Source organism: Dichomitus squalens (assembly GCF_000275845.1).
Source record: "Dichomitus squalens LYAD-421 SS1 unplaced genomic scaffold DICSQscaffold_102, whole genome shotgun sequence".
NCBI classification, from domain to species: Eukaryota; Fungi; Basidiomycota; class Agaricomycetes; order Polyporales; family Polyporaceae; genus Dichomitus; species Dichomitus squalens.
In genome coordinates this window covers 37,675-54,552 of record NW_006766984.1, presented here as the reverse complement: position 1 = coordinate 54,552, position 16,878 = coordinate 37,675, and the positions used below count along the sequence as shown (strand labels likewise).

The window sequence follows — 16,878 nt, the reverse complement described above, 5'->3', positions numbered from 1 at the left end:
CCAAGTTATACATTAGCACTCGAAGAGAGATACAACGCTATGGTCACTCACCTAGTCCCAATGACCAAGAGGTCGAGATGGGGACTAGAGAGCGCCTAAGGGGGTCCTTATATACTAGAGGGGCTGCTTAGCAACCAAGGACAAGGCGCGAGAGCGAGGCAGTGAAGATGACAAAGAGAGAACAAAGGGCGAGAAAGAAAAGGCAAGGGCATGGCGATCACGGGAACGTAGCATGCGGCTGTGGGAACGTATCTACAGTGTCCAAATTGGGATGGGCTAGAAAAGGAAATGGTCCGCGAATGGAAGGTGAGCGTCAAAGGGAGGGGAATGGGCGGCAAAAAGGGGTGTCTGTCCAACGTCCGTGACAGACACGGCACGAGCGCATACGGCTGGACGCGACTTGACCCGTTCTAAATCGACTGAAATCACGCACGTTTTCACTGGGGTTTGGGTTTGGGTTCAGTTCGGGTTTGGGCTTGGGTTTGGGTTAGGCTTTGCTCACAACTCCTCCTCCCCCAAGAGGGGAGGCCGTCTGTATTTATCGCGCGAACATCAGCAAAAGTGTAAAATATCCTACAGGATTGCGGACATTGCCTGAAGCGCCGGTTGTGGCACGGTCTTGCAATACCAGAAATGTATTCCGAGAGCGCGCAATACCGGCAATACCTCGCAATACCTGCAATAATGCGAAATATTGCCTAGTATTGCCGATATTGCCTGGTCTTGTGGGATATTGCAAGGTCTTGCAATATATCTACGACATCGCAAGACCACCCATGACAGCGCATGATCTGACGTGTATTGCGCGCTCTCACTGAGTATTGCCTGAACGGGCAATACGGCAAAAGATTTTTACACTTTTGCTGATGAACGAGGCTTTAGAGTGCCCGCTTGAGTGCTCCCGGCTCGGGGGACCCCCCGAGCGCAGCGAGGGAGGGGAGGGAGCACGAATGGCGGGTCCTCTTCGCGCAAACCCTAAAATCTCGCATCAAGCGCCACAATACCAATTGGGCACTTTGATCATCAAAAATTGCGCGCTGATGCGCCACGGTAGCGCCAGCGTCGGTGGTCTTCCATGTTGCACGTCCCCCACCCTCCTCTCCCACCACGCCCGCACAACACTCTGCATCTGTTGGACGAATGCTGCCTCGTCAATTACTGAGAACTCCTGAGAGGGAGTATGTTTTTTATTCGAGTTCCTTGAAGTTGCCTCGAGTACGTACACCGTTCTAGCTATCAAGATCTGATATGCCCGTATTGATGTCCCAGGCTGACAGCCAATCATATGTGTGACTGGGAGGTCTCATACCTCCCTGGCCCGATATCCCAGAGGTTTACATACCTCGTTGTAGGCTACTCATCCACGACGTTCACAGAAGGCTCTTTGCAAGGACCTCACGGGCGCTAATTTGCGCAGGTAGGCCGGAGCGAACAGACAGGCTCTCGAGAACGGAAGAGACAAAATTTGGATGGTAATTTACCTCTAAAACAGCGTTGATGACAGACATAGACTATTACAGACAGTTGTGTGGCAAGGGAGCCTTGAGAAAACTGGAATTAGGTGCTACTTAAACACCACCTCTGCCGGCGTTGCATAGTGTTGGTGATGTGTCTGCTGACAAAGGTCGTACTGGAAAGGTATCAAGAGCACCTAAACATACTTTTTGCAGATATCAGAGCGGGGAAACAACATTGAAGCCCACGAGAGTCACAAAGATATGCCGATGTCTGAACCTCTTCCGGCGCTTGATGCGCTGGCAAGAGCCAGCAGGCAGCAAGAGCCAGCAGGCAGACTGCCTACTGCTCTGGCTAAGGACGTGTCAAATCTCCCTGTAAACCCACAAAACCTAGTCTGAATCAGCCACATACTTTTATAAGAGACATTTCAAGGCGGCGCGCAGATGGCTGAGTGAGAAACCTCATCGCCCGTAGGAAACCTCCAGTGATTTCCCTCGATAGGCATAAGTCGGGTGCCAGGAGTCCTACGCTCTCCATTCAAGTTCGTGAGGTCTCATACTCGCTTCTACAAATGTTATATAAGTTCATAGAGCACAGGGGAACAAAATGGCGAGCGCACGAATTTTTTTTTGATTTTCTCGATTTCTTTGACTTTCTCGTGGTCGAAACTGCGTCGGAGTTGGTCGGGCATAAATCTCGCAACCAGCTGTACCATAATGGACGAAGCGCTGAGCGCCTCAGCTCATCGCCTCACCGTTCACGCATCTGGATCCAGACCGGGTCCAGCACCCATGAAACTGATGAGCGTGTAACTCAGTGTTGAACCTGCATAGCCACACGGAGCAAGATAATGAACTCACAAGGCACCGAGAATCGTCCCCTCCACTGATATCCAGGCACGGTGTCGTTGCTGATGTACACCCTCTGTGCAAAGATGCATGACGACCACGCCTGCATTGGTCGTGCTCAACCCTGACTGCCCGACGTCCATCCATGATTCCACCCAACCCGCACGAGGGTAGAATAGTTCACCGCAACATCCGCAGCTGTTGTACGACGACCGCGGTGTCCTGAGTCAAGCGCTTCCCATTCTTCTCCACCACTCATTTACGCGTGTACCCTGTGATATTGGAAAGAGACTGAGGGGATGACGCAGGACTTGTGGAATTGTTGTTGGTGTCCAAGCCAGGAGGGGCACTCAATGCAACATCGAGCGTTTGGCCTCGTGCAGCAGCCGTGGACGCAGACGAAGGCGGGCTACAGGCGGAAGGAACGTCTTGGTGTCTTGGCTCAGGCGTATGCTTGGAGGCCGTACGAGTTCGATGGCTCGGAGCCGTCCCACGGCGCGATTTAGGAGCAGGAGTAGAGGGAAGTCCTCCTGAGCGCGGTGCTTGGGAAGGGGAGCATGCATGAAATACTGATCTGGATTCAGCACCACAAACTCCCTATGTCCATGCAGCACCGCCCTCGACTTCTCCTTCTCACTGCCTCGTTCTGTACCCGTCTCCCTATCCATTCGGCGAGATGGTACGGAGAGGGGTACGGGAACGGGAGATGCAGTGGGAGATAGGGTGATGGGGGTCCTTACCTGTGTGGTTGGGTCGCGCAGTTGGCGGGGGATCTGGTGGCAGGGGTGGAAGAGTGAGTCCTTGTGGGTGGTGAGATCACAATGGGTCCTGACGAAGAAGCAGATGGGAGGACGGATAACGGCACGCGTGGCCCACTTCGAGAATGAGAATGAGAACGGCGCTCAGAGGGCGAGCTTGTATAAGATGAAAAAGGCGCATGATCGGAGTGAGAGATCGACGACGAGTCGCCTGCGACTCATTACTGAGAAGGATTAGGTAACCGGCGCGGGGATGTTGAGTTCGCCTGCCTGAGGGGACCAGGTCCTGAGATTGTAGTCCACGAGCTCGGTGGGAAGTTGACCGGAATGGTGATCTCCTCGGGTGGATAATGCAGTTCCCAATTCGAAGGCGGTCTAGGTTGGAGCTTGGACTCGGTTGGGGAATGCAGAATGCTCCACGAGAGGTCGTGGCCGTCGAGGATGCGGTTCACAACCTGGTGGGCTGCTACTTGGTCGGGAGGTTGCACGACACGCCAGATCCGTGATATCGTTTCGCTACTGATCTTGTCCGAGGATGTCGCGGAGACTATCGTAGACCCGGCATGACTCGGAGATGCTGCCTGGTGCCGAGACGAGGATGTATCGGTTCGCTGGGAGTAGCCTGGAGGGACCGTACTTTACTCCTACCGCACCACTAACTCAGAGGTACCATTCACAGCAAGGAATGTCAAACACTGCTGCAGCTCCATGTACTCTCCATTCTGTTATTCCGCTCAAAGCTCCGAACGTGTGGTCGCCAGAATGGGCGCCTATACTACCGCACAATGCAGGAACCTCGCAAGTTCCCACGGCTGTTGACTCCGAGTCCGCCATCAAGTATGTAAGTACCTTCTGAGCACAATCTACAAACTAGAAGGTTAAGAACATACCACATCTTCAAGCAGAGGGTGAGCACGACCTAGACAATCCCTGTCAGCTCGCTTACAAAGATTCAATAGTGCTATCCCCGGGACCGGGATATCGCGGTGTACACTCACGCTGCTTGTAACATAAACTGCAATCCATCGTCCGGGAAGTACAGTTTCTAGTCTCGCTTTTGCACCGAGATAATCTCCTGGTAAGCAAAGCCTTGCGATTGGTCAAGCGCAATCTGATGTTTCCAGATACTACCAGCCTATGAGCATGCCTTTCACACGAGAATCGCTTGCGAATTGAGCGTCGGGATTCTTTCATCGCGGACGCCTTCGAATACCGTAAATGAAGCTGTAGCCGCGTCATATGCTACTAAAGCGTGCCTGCCTGCCTCGATGTGTCCTGCGTCGCGCACGGCAGATAGTCAGCCTAGCTCAGTCAATGGGGTCCTATCAGCATGCGCGAGAAGGCCGCTTCTGGAGGTAGGTAAGTATACTATGTATTTCCACTTTACCTACTGATGAATTGAACCGATGAATGAATGCCGGGGACTCTTCAAGGACCAAACCCATCAACATAACTTTCGGTTGGAAAAAGACATGGTAGCAAGCGCAGGCTGACGAGCGTGATGCCTCCAGACAGGCGGGAAACGTGAGCCGGGTATCGTCAGATGGGCCAAATTTTACACGATGGACCTGAAGTGTAAGCAGGTCTTATTTCGAGTTCTACCGAGCTGCATCGCCGCGACGTATTGGTGTCATGTTGGCCTTCATACAAGGGTTCTTTTCCACTGTGTGAGCGCACGTTGACAAAAACAGCGCCGTCGATTACTGCTCTTACGATATTCCCCTCTCGTTAAGATAACAGTAGAAGCGAGTGCGGATGCTGAACCCTTCGCATATAAGCTACGCCTTCAAAGTGTAGAAGGCGTCTACCCCTCGCCCCATCGGCAGTAGTAGCTATTGATACATCGGCCACCAATGTCCCTCTATGTGCCAGCAGCGTTCCTTGCGGTCGGCGCCCTCCTCTTCGTCTTTCGCTTATTCAACCGCGGCGGCATAAAGCATATCCGTGGCCCCCCGTCCCCGTCCTTCATTCTCGGTAAGTCCAAGCTTTTAACCTCTCCAACGTGATACACACTGACTCGCACATGCTCAGGTCATGACCCCGTGATCGCCCGTCAAGAAGAAGCGGGTATCCTAGACATACAGTGGATGAAAGAGTATGGTCCTACTTGGCGAGTTCGAGGTGCCTTCGGGGTAGAGTAAATTTTGTTATGTCACATTCGCTTCAGGATTAACGCTTGGTGCAGACGGATGTTATCATGAGTGCAGATCCCAAGGTACGGCACCAGCTGCATCACTGGCATCGAGGTGACTTGGGAGTGTGATACTGACCGGTGTGCTCTCCGCTCAGGCTATCCAGCACGTATTCCAAAAGTCAGGCTACAACTATCCGAAGAAGATGTCCCAGAATCTCCTAAATTGGCTTCTAGCAGGTCCCGGCATAGCGGCGGTTGGGGGTGTGTAGATGTGCTGGAACGTTCGCTCATTCGAACCAATGGTTGAGCAACTCGGATGTAGGTCACGACCACCAGCGTCAGCGGAAGATAATGAACCCGGCGTTCAGCGTGCCCCAGCTCCGAAGCTTCTTGCCTTTATTCCAGCGTATCGCGACCAAGGTACGATTCCTTTCCTTGTTATCTTCGTTTGTAGGTCGTACTCATCATGAATTGCCTTTATCTCAAGCTTTCAAACAAATGGAAGGGAGAGCTCGTGGCCACTGGTGAGCTCAGCCTGCTGTTAAACAAATGGCTGTCGCGTGCAACACTGGATGTGATTGGAGAAGGTAAATGTCACCCATCTCGGGCCTCTCTTGTGAGCACCCAACACTCAAGCGCTATTGTAGCGGCGTTCGATTACAACTACCATGCTCTTGATGACGGAGAACGCAATGAGATTTCGAAAGCCTATGCGAACATCTTGTAAGCGGTAGAAGTTATTGTCTCCTCAAGCGGTGCTGACTACACTCGTGTAGCGCTGACGCGAGCTACATGCCGTCGACGGCATCCTTGTTGTTCCGTGCTGCTTGGGATTACATTCCTACCCCTGTCCTCAAGTTGACCAGATATATTCCACTCAATCCTTATACCCGCATGCGCAAGCTCAATAACATGTTTCGGGAGTACGGCAAGCATATCCTTCGAGAGCAGGGTCCTGAAGTGGATACGGAGAAGAAGGTCAACAGCAAGGACGCGATGAGCATTCTCAGTGAGGATCTAACGCTAGCGTTCCTTACGTTCACGGGTACAGTGGAACTCATGAGGGATTTTCCAGTCAAGGCGAATCGTTCCGCGGACTCCAAGACGCGCCTGGACGACGAGGAGCTCTCCGCCGAGATGTTCACCCTCACCCTTGGTGGCCACGAAACCACCTCCACCACGCTCACATTCCTCCTATACGAACTGGCGAGGCACCCCGAGTACCAAGAACGCATGCGTCAGGAGATCAGAGATGTTCGCTCCAAGGTCGCACAGTGCGGCGGGGCTGAACTTACCACCGAGGACCTTGACTCGTTGACTCTCACGAACAATGCTATCAAGGTTAGAAGGCAATCTACTTCTGACGAGGATGACGTCTCATAAGTTGTCTACAGGAGACTCTCCGGTTCCACCCGATCGCCCTCGGCCTTGCTCGCGTCGCCCTCAAAGACGATGTGATTCCCCTCACGTATCCGATTGTGTCGACGACGGGCGAGACGATCAGAGAGATACCGGTCAAGGCTGGACAGGCTTTCTCTGCGTCTTTTGTGGCATACCAACGGTACGTTTCCTTGTTACACATATAGCAGCATCAACCTGACGTGATACTAACCTTGTGTGGCATCTCGTAGCCTGACGGACGTCTGGGGTGAGGACGCCAACGAGTGGAACCCAGACCGGTTCCTCCGGATTGAGACCTCCAAGCAGCCTGCGAATGTCGGCGTGTTCGCGAACCTGTGAGTCCTGGTCTTGATAGTCCTGTCAGGCCGACTGATCACGTCGTCCACTAGGATGACATTCTGTGAGCACTGACTCTTTCCTTGAAACTCGTGCATCGTTAACCCTTGCTTGTAGCTGCCGGAATCCGGGCCTGCATCGGATGGCGGTTCTCGTGCGTACCATGACTATCCTCTTGTCCGCCTGCCAAATTAGATGACATCTACGATGTTGATCCAGGGTTCTGGAGATGCAAGCGTTCCTGGCCGAGCTGGTGGAGACCTTCCAATTCTACCCGCCGAAGGAAAAGGTGGATATCCAGCAGGCTGTGGCCGGTATCAATGTGTTCCCTGCCATCCGTGGCAAGGCGGACCAAGGTAGCGCGATGCCAATGCGTATCTCGCTCGCGCAGTGAGCGTAGGTTTGATTGGCTGCGTCGCTGGACAACTAGGTGCCTCAGGTGTATGTGTATCCGGGAATATGTCACTTGTATCTCTGACACGTCGTAGTGGAAACATGTTGACTAGCAGTGATGAGGGGTGTCTTGAATGATAGGGTTCCGAGCGACTCAACCGCGGACCTTCCCGCGTCTACTCCACCCAGACGATCATGAGATACACCCCTGTCCGTGCATTGCATAGCTGGGAGCAGTGTGCTGTCCAAGGAGGCCTAGGGCCCCTAGGCCTCGAAGGCAAGGAGTCAATACATTCGACTCGGATGTCAGCTTACAGTTCGAAGTCCAATCGTCATGCCGTCCATAAAGGTGAAGACGAGTACACCATCTGGGTTGCTTGGGTACGCGCCGGTCGGCTGGATGACTTGCATGACGGGAAGGATGGTCAGAAGCTCGGTGGGCCGTGCTATATCATTTTCGGCTGCGCCCAGTCTGCGATCTGGGAACAACTCCCAAAACAGGACGACACCGAGACACACCGAGCAACTCCCCAACATTGGCTACAGAAATGAAACTCACTGTGCAGCAGATACTGCGGTGTTGGCAGTCGGCAGGGCACTCAAAATTCCGTATAATGGCGTGGGGTTCACTTGCTCGAACTTGAACAACACTGACACGAAGCTGCTCCGAGCCCATCAGATGACACCGCAAGGAACAGAGCTTTGAATGGGTCTATTACGACGGTGCCATACGCCGGCTACCAGAAGACGGTACTCTTACATCCTGATTATATCGTAAATAGATGGAGCGGTGGGTCTAGGGTTGTAGAGGGATACGAAGCGACTAGTAGTGAGCGAATTCCTTAGGAAGGTGAAGCAAAAACAAGGAGACCCATGTTCCAGCACAATGCGGACCGATGGTTCCCCTTCGAGACGGATCGAGTGATTCTATACCATCATAATGAACGAAGCGCTTTGCGCCCAGGCTCATAGCCTCACGCATCTGGATCCTGACCGGGCCCAGCACCCATGAAACTGATGAGCGTATGATTCAGTAACCTGCATAGCCGGACGGAGCAAGATGATGAACTCACAAGCCGATAGCCAGACGCGGTGTCGTTGCTAATGTACATTCTCTATAGAAGATGCATGACGACCACGCCTCCATTGATCGTGCCCGATCCTGAATGCTCGACGTCCATCCATGATAGCACCCAACCCGCATGAGGGTGAAATGGTTCACCGCAACATCCGCAGTTGCTGTGCGACGACCATGGTGTCCTGAGTCAAGCGCTTCCCATTCTTCTCCACCACCCATTTACGCGTGTACCCTGTGATGTTGGCGAGAGACTGAGGGGACGGCGCAGGACTTATGGAATTGGTGTTGTTGGTGAACAAGCCAGGAAGGGGACGTAACACGAGATCGACCGTTTGGCCTCGTGCAGCAGCCGTGGACGCAGAGGGAGGCGGGCTACGGGCGGAAGGGGCGTCTTGGAGTCTTGGCTCCGGCGTATGCTCGGAGGCAGTATGAGTTCGATTGCTCGGAGCCGTCCCATGGCGCGATTTAGGAGCAGGAGTAGAGGGAAGTCCTGTTGAGCGCGCTTTGGGAGGCGTAGGCGGGCGCTTGGGCAGACGAGCGTCCATGAACGGCTGGTCTGGACTCAGCACCACAAACTCCCTAATTCCATTCAGCTTCGCCCTCGACTTCTCCTTCTCGCGACCTTGCTCTGTACCCGTCTCCCTATCTGATCGCCGAGATGGTGCGGGGAGGGGCACGGGAACGGGAGATGCAGTGGGAGATGGGGTTTGCCTCTGGTCCATAGATGGCGTCGATCGTGGCGAAGAGTTGAGGCGTGTCACTTGAGGCCGCAAGGGGGGCGCGGATTGTGGCGTTTCAGGACTCCGAGTTATGGAAGTGGTCTGAATCGGAAGTGCTGCGCCGTCGATCATTGCCGACGTCTGTCTCGGTGGCAAGGACTGCTCCCGCACGGGCACCTGATCCAGAAGTGGCAGCGGAGGAGGCGCGTGTTTGGGGGGTTTGTGGAGGGGACGCGACACATCGTTGTCGGCGGCGGGTGGTTGTGGAGGAATCCCGTGGGGGTCCTCACCTGTGTGGTTGGGTCGCGAGGTTGGCGGGGGCCTGATGGCAGGGATGGAAACACTGCGAGAGTGAGTCCTTGTGGGCGGTGAGATCACGATGGGCTCTGCCGAAGAAGCAGATGGGAGGACGGGCAACGGTACGCGTGGACCACTTCGAGAATGTGAATGCGCAAGGCGCCCGGAAGACGAGCTCGGATTAGATGAGGAAAGCGCATGGCCGGGGTGGGAAAGAGACGACGAGTCGCCTGCGACTCGTTGCTGAGAAGGATTAGGTAACCGGCGCGGGGACGTTGAGTTCGTCTGCCTGAGGGGACCAGGTCCTGAGGTTGTAGTCCACGAGCTCGGTGGGAAGCTTGAGCTGACCGGAATGATGATGTCCTCGGGTGGATAATGCAGCTTCCAATTCGAAGGAGTAGCCAGAGACGGCTGTGAGGGCAACGGAGGTAGCTGTGGAGGTAGTTGGGGGACAACACCGGAAGGCATGATGAACTACCTCGTTTCACCGAGACGGCACACTAACCGAGAAGGGCACAGAGCAATGAGAAGGAAGGTAAGTGATGTTACAAGGTGCGACCAGACGCAGAGGGTCCGTAGTTGAGGGGATTGTACGGGCCATGGCACCTCGGTACCAGGTAGATATATTGTTGAGACGCGACGCGGTCGAGTTTCGTCTCGCCGCGGCTCGACAATCTTCCCTGCTTAGAATGACCATACCCCGCAACCTGATGCTGCGACGAAGGTAGGAATGTTCTGATGGCGAGCGGAGGCGAGGCATGTCCAGTCGCCAAGGTGTCGCCATGATGGAGCCAAAGACAAATGTTTGAGCAGGATCCAGCTTCGGGGCGGTGACCGCCGCCTCTCGTCCAGATCCAGTCAGCCCGATCGCCTCTGCGCCTCCAGTGTGCCCCCGGTTTGGCGAGATCAAGTGCCCGATGACTACATCCGTAGTGATCAGGCACAGTCCCTCGATACTGGGTCTCCTCAATAGTCTCCCAAGTAGCCGTTGTGGTAAATACAAAATCGTTACGCATGTGGTCGAGTGCCAAACGAATATGCGGTTGCTCAGAATCCGCGGTGTGAAACGCCATGAATGTTTCATGGAGGCGTACCTTTCCGCTAAGTAATAACCCACGCTCCTGAAGGGCACGTAGGCACTCCGAAGTCCGCGAAACTGCGGCGCGAGTAGATGAAGCCAAGAGACGGCAGCTATACGAGGGTCGGATGCGCAGTCGAGTGCCAAGCGCTCGACTCCGCCGAGGCTGTCTCACAGTCTCAGACGTCTAGACGCCTTTGAGCTTCACAGCAAAATGTCCGCTCCAGCATTGAACGCCACAGGTTTGAATAAATATCGTACGCAGATTGACTGAGTGTCTTTCCCGTCCCAGCATAGATGAAACACGAATGTATTGGTAAAGAGCTCAGTCTGCGCCGTATGCTGTTCCTCGGACCGGAGAGAGGACTGCAAGAGATATCAGCTCAACCACTGCAGGCATGTCCCGAGGGGGGCTATCGTGGGCTCTGCAACAGGAGCGAGTGCTCACCAGTGGCAGCACATACTAACAAGGGATGGACGCAACTCTGAACACGGAATGCAAGACAGCGGCGATACTGGAGGGAGCGGTGCACATCAGAAGAGATGTCTAGGTATTTGTGACCCGCCCGCGGGCAACCCGAGTGGTCAATAAGGCACCGAGGCAGTTACAACATAGTCATTACAGGGCTAACATAAAATCAAGAGCTATAACTTAAACCTAGAGAACATGCGTAGGCAATCAACATAGTGATGATGAGTTCAATTATATAGGTGCGTGTTAGCGGTGCAATTCGGGTCATGTTGGTGGCCAGGTGCGTGGGACGGTGTCCTGAGCGTGATGCCATCCGGCCCAGGTCAACTGTAGATGAGATGAGAAGGCGCAGCTCGCGCTCTCCCATGCGTCGGCAAAGACACCTCTCCAACTGGCGCGCTGCAGGCTGCCGAAGACCGAGAATATAGACCATGAAGGGCATGTGGGTATCAAGTAGTTGGTGGTATCGGGTTTGAGGAGGTAAATGTAGAGATCCGGGTTGAATGAGTCGTAATATGTCGTCAGGAAGATCTTCTTCGCCTGGACATGGGCGTACCTGGCGGATGCAATCTCAGTATCGGCCAAAGATCATGAATTCAAGAGAACTGTGGGGAACGTACCGGTACATGATGGCTAGCAGCAATAACTGCACAAGAATCAAGCAAGCAAGGGAGCGCCAGGTGAGGAGGCTCCACCCAAGTCGCACCTCAGCATCGTCTGTGGGCTGTGCAAATCACGACGATTCTCAGGATCCTCCTGCACACACTATGATGCCAAAATCACGAAGCTCACCAGCAGCGCGCTCGTCTCGTTGCCAATTTTGGTCCGGAACAGTGCGTGATTTACAAACTTGCTCTCCGCGCTCTGCGCCACCTGAAGCGACTTCGCTATCTTGCTCCGAGTGAGTTGCGCATTGCGACATTGCTCCTGCAAAGCAGCATAGGTGCGTTTGTCAAAAACGGCTTTGTCGGTGGACCTGCTAAGCCACAATTAGACGAAAAATACCTTCTCGGCCGCGGGCGGGACCGCGTACCTGTCAGCGTCGCTCAGCTCCTGCTTCATGCTCGACAGCGTATCGCGCATCCGAGTCAGCGCCTCGTTGTGGGACAGAGGCGTGTTGCTGAGGATGGACTCGTCGTCTACCAAAGGCAGCGAATCGTCTTCCTCGATCTCCCGCCCCATGGCATCGACAACACGCACTCCGCTCCTATTACGTGGAGTGGCGACCGAATTCATGAGACCATCTTTGCGTGGGATGGGAGGAGTTGACGATCGTTGTTGTCGAGGATCGGGGGGCGGCACTTCCGTAGGATCTGGGACACTTTCGCTTTGCGCGACAGGTTCAGTTTCGACGTGCTCTCGTCCGTACGCATCCAATATCCTAATGCTGGGTGACTTCTTGCGAATACGCTCACGCAAGGATGGGGGCGTGGGAGGAGGCTCGACCGACGACTCTGTGGGCTCTACACTAGATGCCGCTGATGCATCCCCATTGCCAGTGCCATTGAGCAGTTGCCCAGAGGCGTCCGCGCCTGCAGGCTGCTGACGGGGGTCCGCTTCCGACCCCATGCTCCCGTCTTCCGCAGACGGAGCAGCACCCTCCGACGCAGTCTCGGACTCTAGGTCAAAACGGACCTTCAACAAGCTCCCCCGCCTACGCGATGCAGTGGCCGGTGCTGGAGTAGCAACCCAGCCTCCGGGCGGCGCCGGCGTCTGGAGCGGGAACGTCTGTGCCCGGGAGAGAGTTAACGGTGGAGTTGCCAGTCCGCTGTCAGCTGACGAATTGGCCTCAGGGGGAGCTGTGTCCGAGGAGCGCTCCGCCTCCTCTGGCTCACTGATGAATTGTCGGGATGGCGCAGGGGTCATCAACCAGGCGCCAGGTGGGCGTGGCGTCTTCATCGCGGTAAGATCGCCTTGAACATCTCGGCTTTGCATCAGCGGTGTGTGCTCCTCCCTCTCGTCCTCAGACGAGGGAGGGCCTGGAAGGTCGGGCATACCCCGAGGCGGGGGCGGGGTCTCGAACTCCTGTCTAGGCGTGTGGAACTGCGGTCGCCGTGGCGGGGTCTGCAAGTTGAAGATGGGCTGGGAATCTGCGCCGGGCGGTGTGAGAGGGGGTGACACAAGAGGGGACTCCGGTCGCGGCTGTGGTTGCGCGATCTGCACTGGTAATGGGTGTCCATTGGGGATGACGTGAGTTGGTGGTTCAGTTGCAGACGTTGTCGTAATCTCGGGAGGTGGTAGTGGCCTGGGTTTCGCAGTGGGGGTACCCGTGGCGATTTTGGACTCGTCTTCGCTCGCTGAAATGCCACGACGTGAGCGCCTCTACGGCAGCTAAGTAGTGGGATTGCTCACCAGAAGCCAAGTCGTCATTGCCATTCACAATGGGTACTGGAGGCAGCTCATCGCCAACATCGTCGCTGCTAATCTCTATACGTGGTGGCAAAGCCCCAATGGATTCGCTGAATTCAGTCACGCTTCTCCTATGACTTTTCTTCTTATCGGATACGTTGGCCGCAGATGGTGTCGAACTATGCAGGCTCTTCCTGGGGGATCGGACTGGAATATGACTAGGAGTAGACGCAGTAGCGGAGAGCGATGCTCGGCTCGACGGCCGTGGCGCAGACTTCTCAGGCGAGTCCTGGTCGAGCTCCAGTGGTGGAAGCTGGACCTTGTGCTGAGGGAACGACCAGCCAAATCGCGAACGGAAAGCCGGAGTAGACTGGGTGGGCTCGTTCTTCTCAAGGGGGGGCGTAGGCGGCACAGGTGATTTTGGACGTGCGTGTGACGATGGCGACTTGTCTGTAAGCGCCCGCGGCAACGGCGACCTGGGTCGTGGATGCCTGTCTCCTGGTATAGGAGACTTGCTTCGCGGAACCGAGGACGGGACACTGAGACCGTCCCTGTGAGTAGTGCTGTTCGCACGACTACGTGACGTCGTCGTGGACTTGATTGGCGGATGTGGCGGGGTAGTGGTTGGAGAACCTGGGCGGGATCGTGGTAAGGGTGACAGTGACCGCCGGTGATACAGCGGGTTGCTCCAGTCCGGCCGAGGTGCGTTCCAGTTGCGCTCGCGTTGGTGTTCGAACTCGTGCTCGATCACCTCCTCGACATCATGGGCGGATATAGACGTCGCTGGCGAGCTCGGTCTCGAACTAGAGAGCGAGTTCGAAGACCCATGCCGATGCAAGGGCGTCCGCGCCACAGGAGATAGGTACGACGCTGCGGAGTCTGGGCGCGATGGTATGCTGGTGGTCCGGACACGCTCGCTCTTGTTGAGGCTGAGACTTGACGACGATCGCGAGAGCTTCTGATGTGGTCGGTTCCATTCCCGTTCCCGCTCCTTGTTACGCTCCTGCTCAAACTCTGCCATACGCTCCTTGTCTGTACCCCACCAGTCAGCGAGCGGCTCCCCACGAGGTATAATGAACTCACAATCCGCCCGTGACGCCACGGAGCTCGCCCGAGAAGACGCCCTCGACGACCCCGGACCATCAGTGTTCGAAACGCTCGCCAACGATGCAGCGCTACTCTTCCGTGATAATCGAGGTCCAGGGCTAGCATGGCCATACCTCAGCGAACCCGACGAGTGGCGGTGACTGAGGTCATGCTTTCCAGAGGGCTTCGGCAACTTTGGCACTGGAGAGTTCCAGCCGCGCTCGCGATCGTGTAGTTGCTCACGCTTAGGATCGTTGGTCCGCTCGCGATCTGCAGAGAAATCAGACTATGCTCACTACGATGTCATGTCCACAAACTGACAATCAGCACCAGACATTGAGGAACTTGCCCGGGAAGCTGTGGCGCAAGGTCAGAAGCATGTCGCGCGAGCGCGTTCAAAAACGTACAGGATGTGTCATAGTCTTCGCTCCCTCGACGAGGTGGCGGCGGTTGCGGGAGGTTGTGCGTTGAATGCGACCTCGAATGGGAACTCCACGATAGTGGTCGTGGAGAAGCCTGATGAGGTTGCGGTCGTGGAGTTGGACCGACGGGATTTTTGAGCGAATCAAGTGACGGCGTGCTGTGCCTATGCCTGGAAACGCGACCGCTTTCGTAGCTATCCATGTCTTGCAACGCATGCTGCATTTCAGAATCTTGGTCCATAAGATCTAGAACAGCAGTAAGCAATCTGTCTATGACGTTTGATGATGTCCGAAAAGACAGTAATCGCGACGAACTGCAAGGGGCATAAAACACAAGGGCAAGGGACATCAAATGCAACTGTAACTGTAATGGGCATAAAACACAGCGTGATGAAGAATAGGACCACGAGCTTCATCGATCAAAGGAGCCCAAAACCGCACGCCAATAAATTCTGCAACGCCCCCATTTATGACCCTGTTCGTTTTCAGAGCCGCTCGATTCTTGAGATTCAGCTCACTTTGCAAAGGCCCTCCCTCGCCGCGACAGGGGATGATAATCTAGCTGGTAGTCAACACCCAAAAGGTCCCCCCCCCGCTAATTTCCATTTGTCGAGCGCGTACTTCTGTACTCTGCGTCTGTCTCTCTTGCGAGCCCTGGCGTAGTCCATATGCCACTCAGCTTTGAGCACACCACCCCTTCCGCACCAATCACGACAAGGACGCGCGCTTAGAACAAGAGCTGTGATGCGCGCTGCCACCACTCGCTTACGACTGACTACGCGCAGAGAGGATATGCAAGCGATTGACACGTGAGCGCAGTCACGATGCAAGACTACACGCCATTGTCAAGTGCGGCAACCAAGAAACGCAAGAAGAGGACGATCTTGTCTAGAAGCAGGCACTCACTAGAGTGTATATTGATGTTCGTGATGTTCGCAGACATTTGGAAAGTACGCATAGGCGTGCTGGTGGCGCGAGGTGGCGTATCGGAGGACTGATCGGCAGGAGCACCAGGCTGCATGGCGGTATCCGTACTCGAGTTCGGAGGAGGCATAGACATGTCCATGACCATTTCTAGAAGCTTGGTTGGTTGAAGAGGACGCGTCGAGAGGTGGAGCAGACGTACGGTCGTGCGATAGAGAAGGCATGGCCGACGTGGATTGATTGAGGCGTTGTCGGAGCGCGTCGAAAGCGGAGGCAGCAGGAGAACGCGTCGACCGTCCTGAAGCTTCAGTGCGTTCGAACGTCTCAAGTCAGGCACGCGAGGGGAATAACACATCCAACTTAACTCACTCGACTTCTCCGCTTCCTCATCACTGAGCGTGCGTCGCCTCGCCTTGTACTTCGCGCGCTCCTCTTCTACGCTCATGCTCGTCTCAACCTCGCTCGCGTCAATGCTATTCCTCCGTGGCCGCCCAGCCTTACGCGGGGTGTTTCCAGGTTCGCGCAGCGCGTTAGAGAATAGCTCCTTCAAGCTGTCCCGTGCGATGCTGGATGAGATCCGGATGGAATGCGGTGGTTCGAAGTCGGATTCAGGCTCCGAGCTCGAGGGAAGTGTGATGGGCGGCCGGGAAGAGGAAGCATGAGCGTTGGGCGAGTTCGGAACGCGAGCTAAGAGAGCCCGAAGACGTGCAGTTGGGTTCGACGCAGGGAGCCCGGGGGACGCAGCCGAGCGGGGAGACTGTTTGTCTGGTATCGCTGCTGCCGACATGCGTGGCGTAGACTCTGCATCCTCGTCGTCATCAGAGGCGTGGAGATGATCGCGGTCGAGGCGGTGAGATGGACCAGCGACCGGGGTAAGGGCTTGGTCGCTGTGCTGTGGAGAGTACCTAGGCAAGCGAAGGCGGGGAATCGAGAGAGGTGGAGATGCGTCCATGTCGTCCCCGACGACGAGCGCAACGTCAAACAGACGGGGCGGGACGCGGTTGATGGTGAACAAGGAGGGCGCCCACCGTCGTCGCCACACGCGTCAGTAGACGCCCATAAGACTTCCAAGCGCCCATTGGGACGCCCGATGGTAGTACACGTAGGCGCCGCGGGTAGATCCCC

The 16,878-nt window shown here is 55.4% G+C and overlaps 4 protein-coding genes across 4 annotated transcripts; 1 reads left to right on the top strand and 3 right to left on the bottom strand.

The window, feature by feature from the left end:
- Nucleotides 1-3,905: 3,905 nt before the first annotated feature.
- On the top strand, nt 3,906-7,329 carry DICSQDRAFT_113925 (cytochrome P450; the record flags this gene model as incomplete). The annotated part of the gene is made up of 17 exons (XM_007371414.1): nt 3,906-3,972; nt 4,024-4,142; nt 4,199-4,419; nt 4,498-5,038; nt 5,096-5,196; nt 5,250-5,279; nt 5,354-5,459; nt 5,521-5,618; nt 5,686-5,785; nt 5,846-5,921; nt 5,975-6,207; nt 6,274-6,539; nt 6,593-6,759; nt 6,830-6,934; nt 6,989-6,999; nt 7,053-7,089; nt 7,155-7,329. Exons 4-17 carry the CDS (start codon nt 4,918-4,920, stop codon nt 7,327-7,329), a joined length of 1,626 nt encoding a protein of 541 aa, XP_007371476.1. The 5' UTR covers nt 3,906-3,972; nt 4,024-4,142; nt 4,199-4,419; nt 4,498-4,917.
- Nucleotides 7,330-8,025: 696 nt separating this feature from the next.
- DICSQDRAFT_158189 (uncharacterized protein) lies at nt 8,026-10,242 on the bottom strand. The gene is made up of 2 exons (XM_007371413.1): nt 8,402-10,242; nt 8,026-8,342 (listed from the first exon to the last, which is right to left on the bottom strand). The coding sequence occupies exon 1, from the start codon at nt 9,888-9,890 to the stop codon at nt 8,547-8,549; it is 1,344 nt and encodes a 447-aa protein (XP_007371475.1). The 5' UTR covers nt 9,891-10,242; the 3' UTR covers nt 8,026-8,342; nt 8,402-8,546.
- Nucleotides 10,243-11,236: 994 nt separating this feature from the next.
- DICSQDRAFT_113924 (uncharacterized protein) lies at nt 11,237-13,067 on the bottom strand (the record flags this gene model as incomplete). The annotated part of the gene is made up of 4 exons (XM_007371412.1): nt 11,978-13,067; nt 11,765-11,899; nt 11,593-11,696; nt 11,237-11,528 (listed from the first exon to the last, which is right to left on the bottom strand). Exons 1-4 carry the CDS (start codon nt 12,965-12,967, stop codon nt 11,237-11,239), a joined length of 1,521 nt encoding a protein of 506 aa, XP_007371474.1. The 5' UTR covers nt 12,968-13,067.
- Nucleotides 13,068-15,661: 2,594 nt separating this feature from the next.
- DICSQDRAFT_175522 (uncharacterized protein) lies at nt 15,662-16,705 on the bottom strand (the record flags this gene model as incomplete). Its single annotated transcript, XM_007371411.1, has 3 exons — nt 15,662-15,903; nt 15,956-16,051; nt 16,123-16,705. The coding sequence occupies 3 exons, from the start codon at nt 16,703-16,705 to the stop codon at nt 15,662-15,664; spliced, it is 921 nt and encodes a 306-aa protein (XP_007371473.1).
- Nucleotides 16,706-16,878: the final 173 nt, after the last annotated feature.

Bases quoted from the DNA above. Each gene is read 5' to 3' on its own strand.
- DICSQDRAFT_158189 (XM_007371413.1), bottom strand. From the start codon at position 9,890: ATGCCTTCCGGTGTTGTCCCCCAACTACCTCCACAGCTACCTCCGTTG.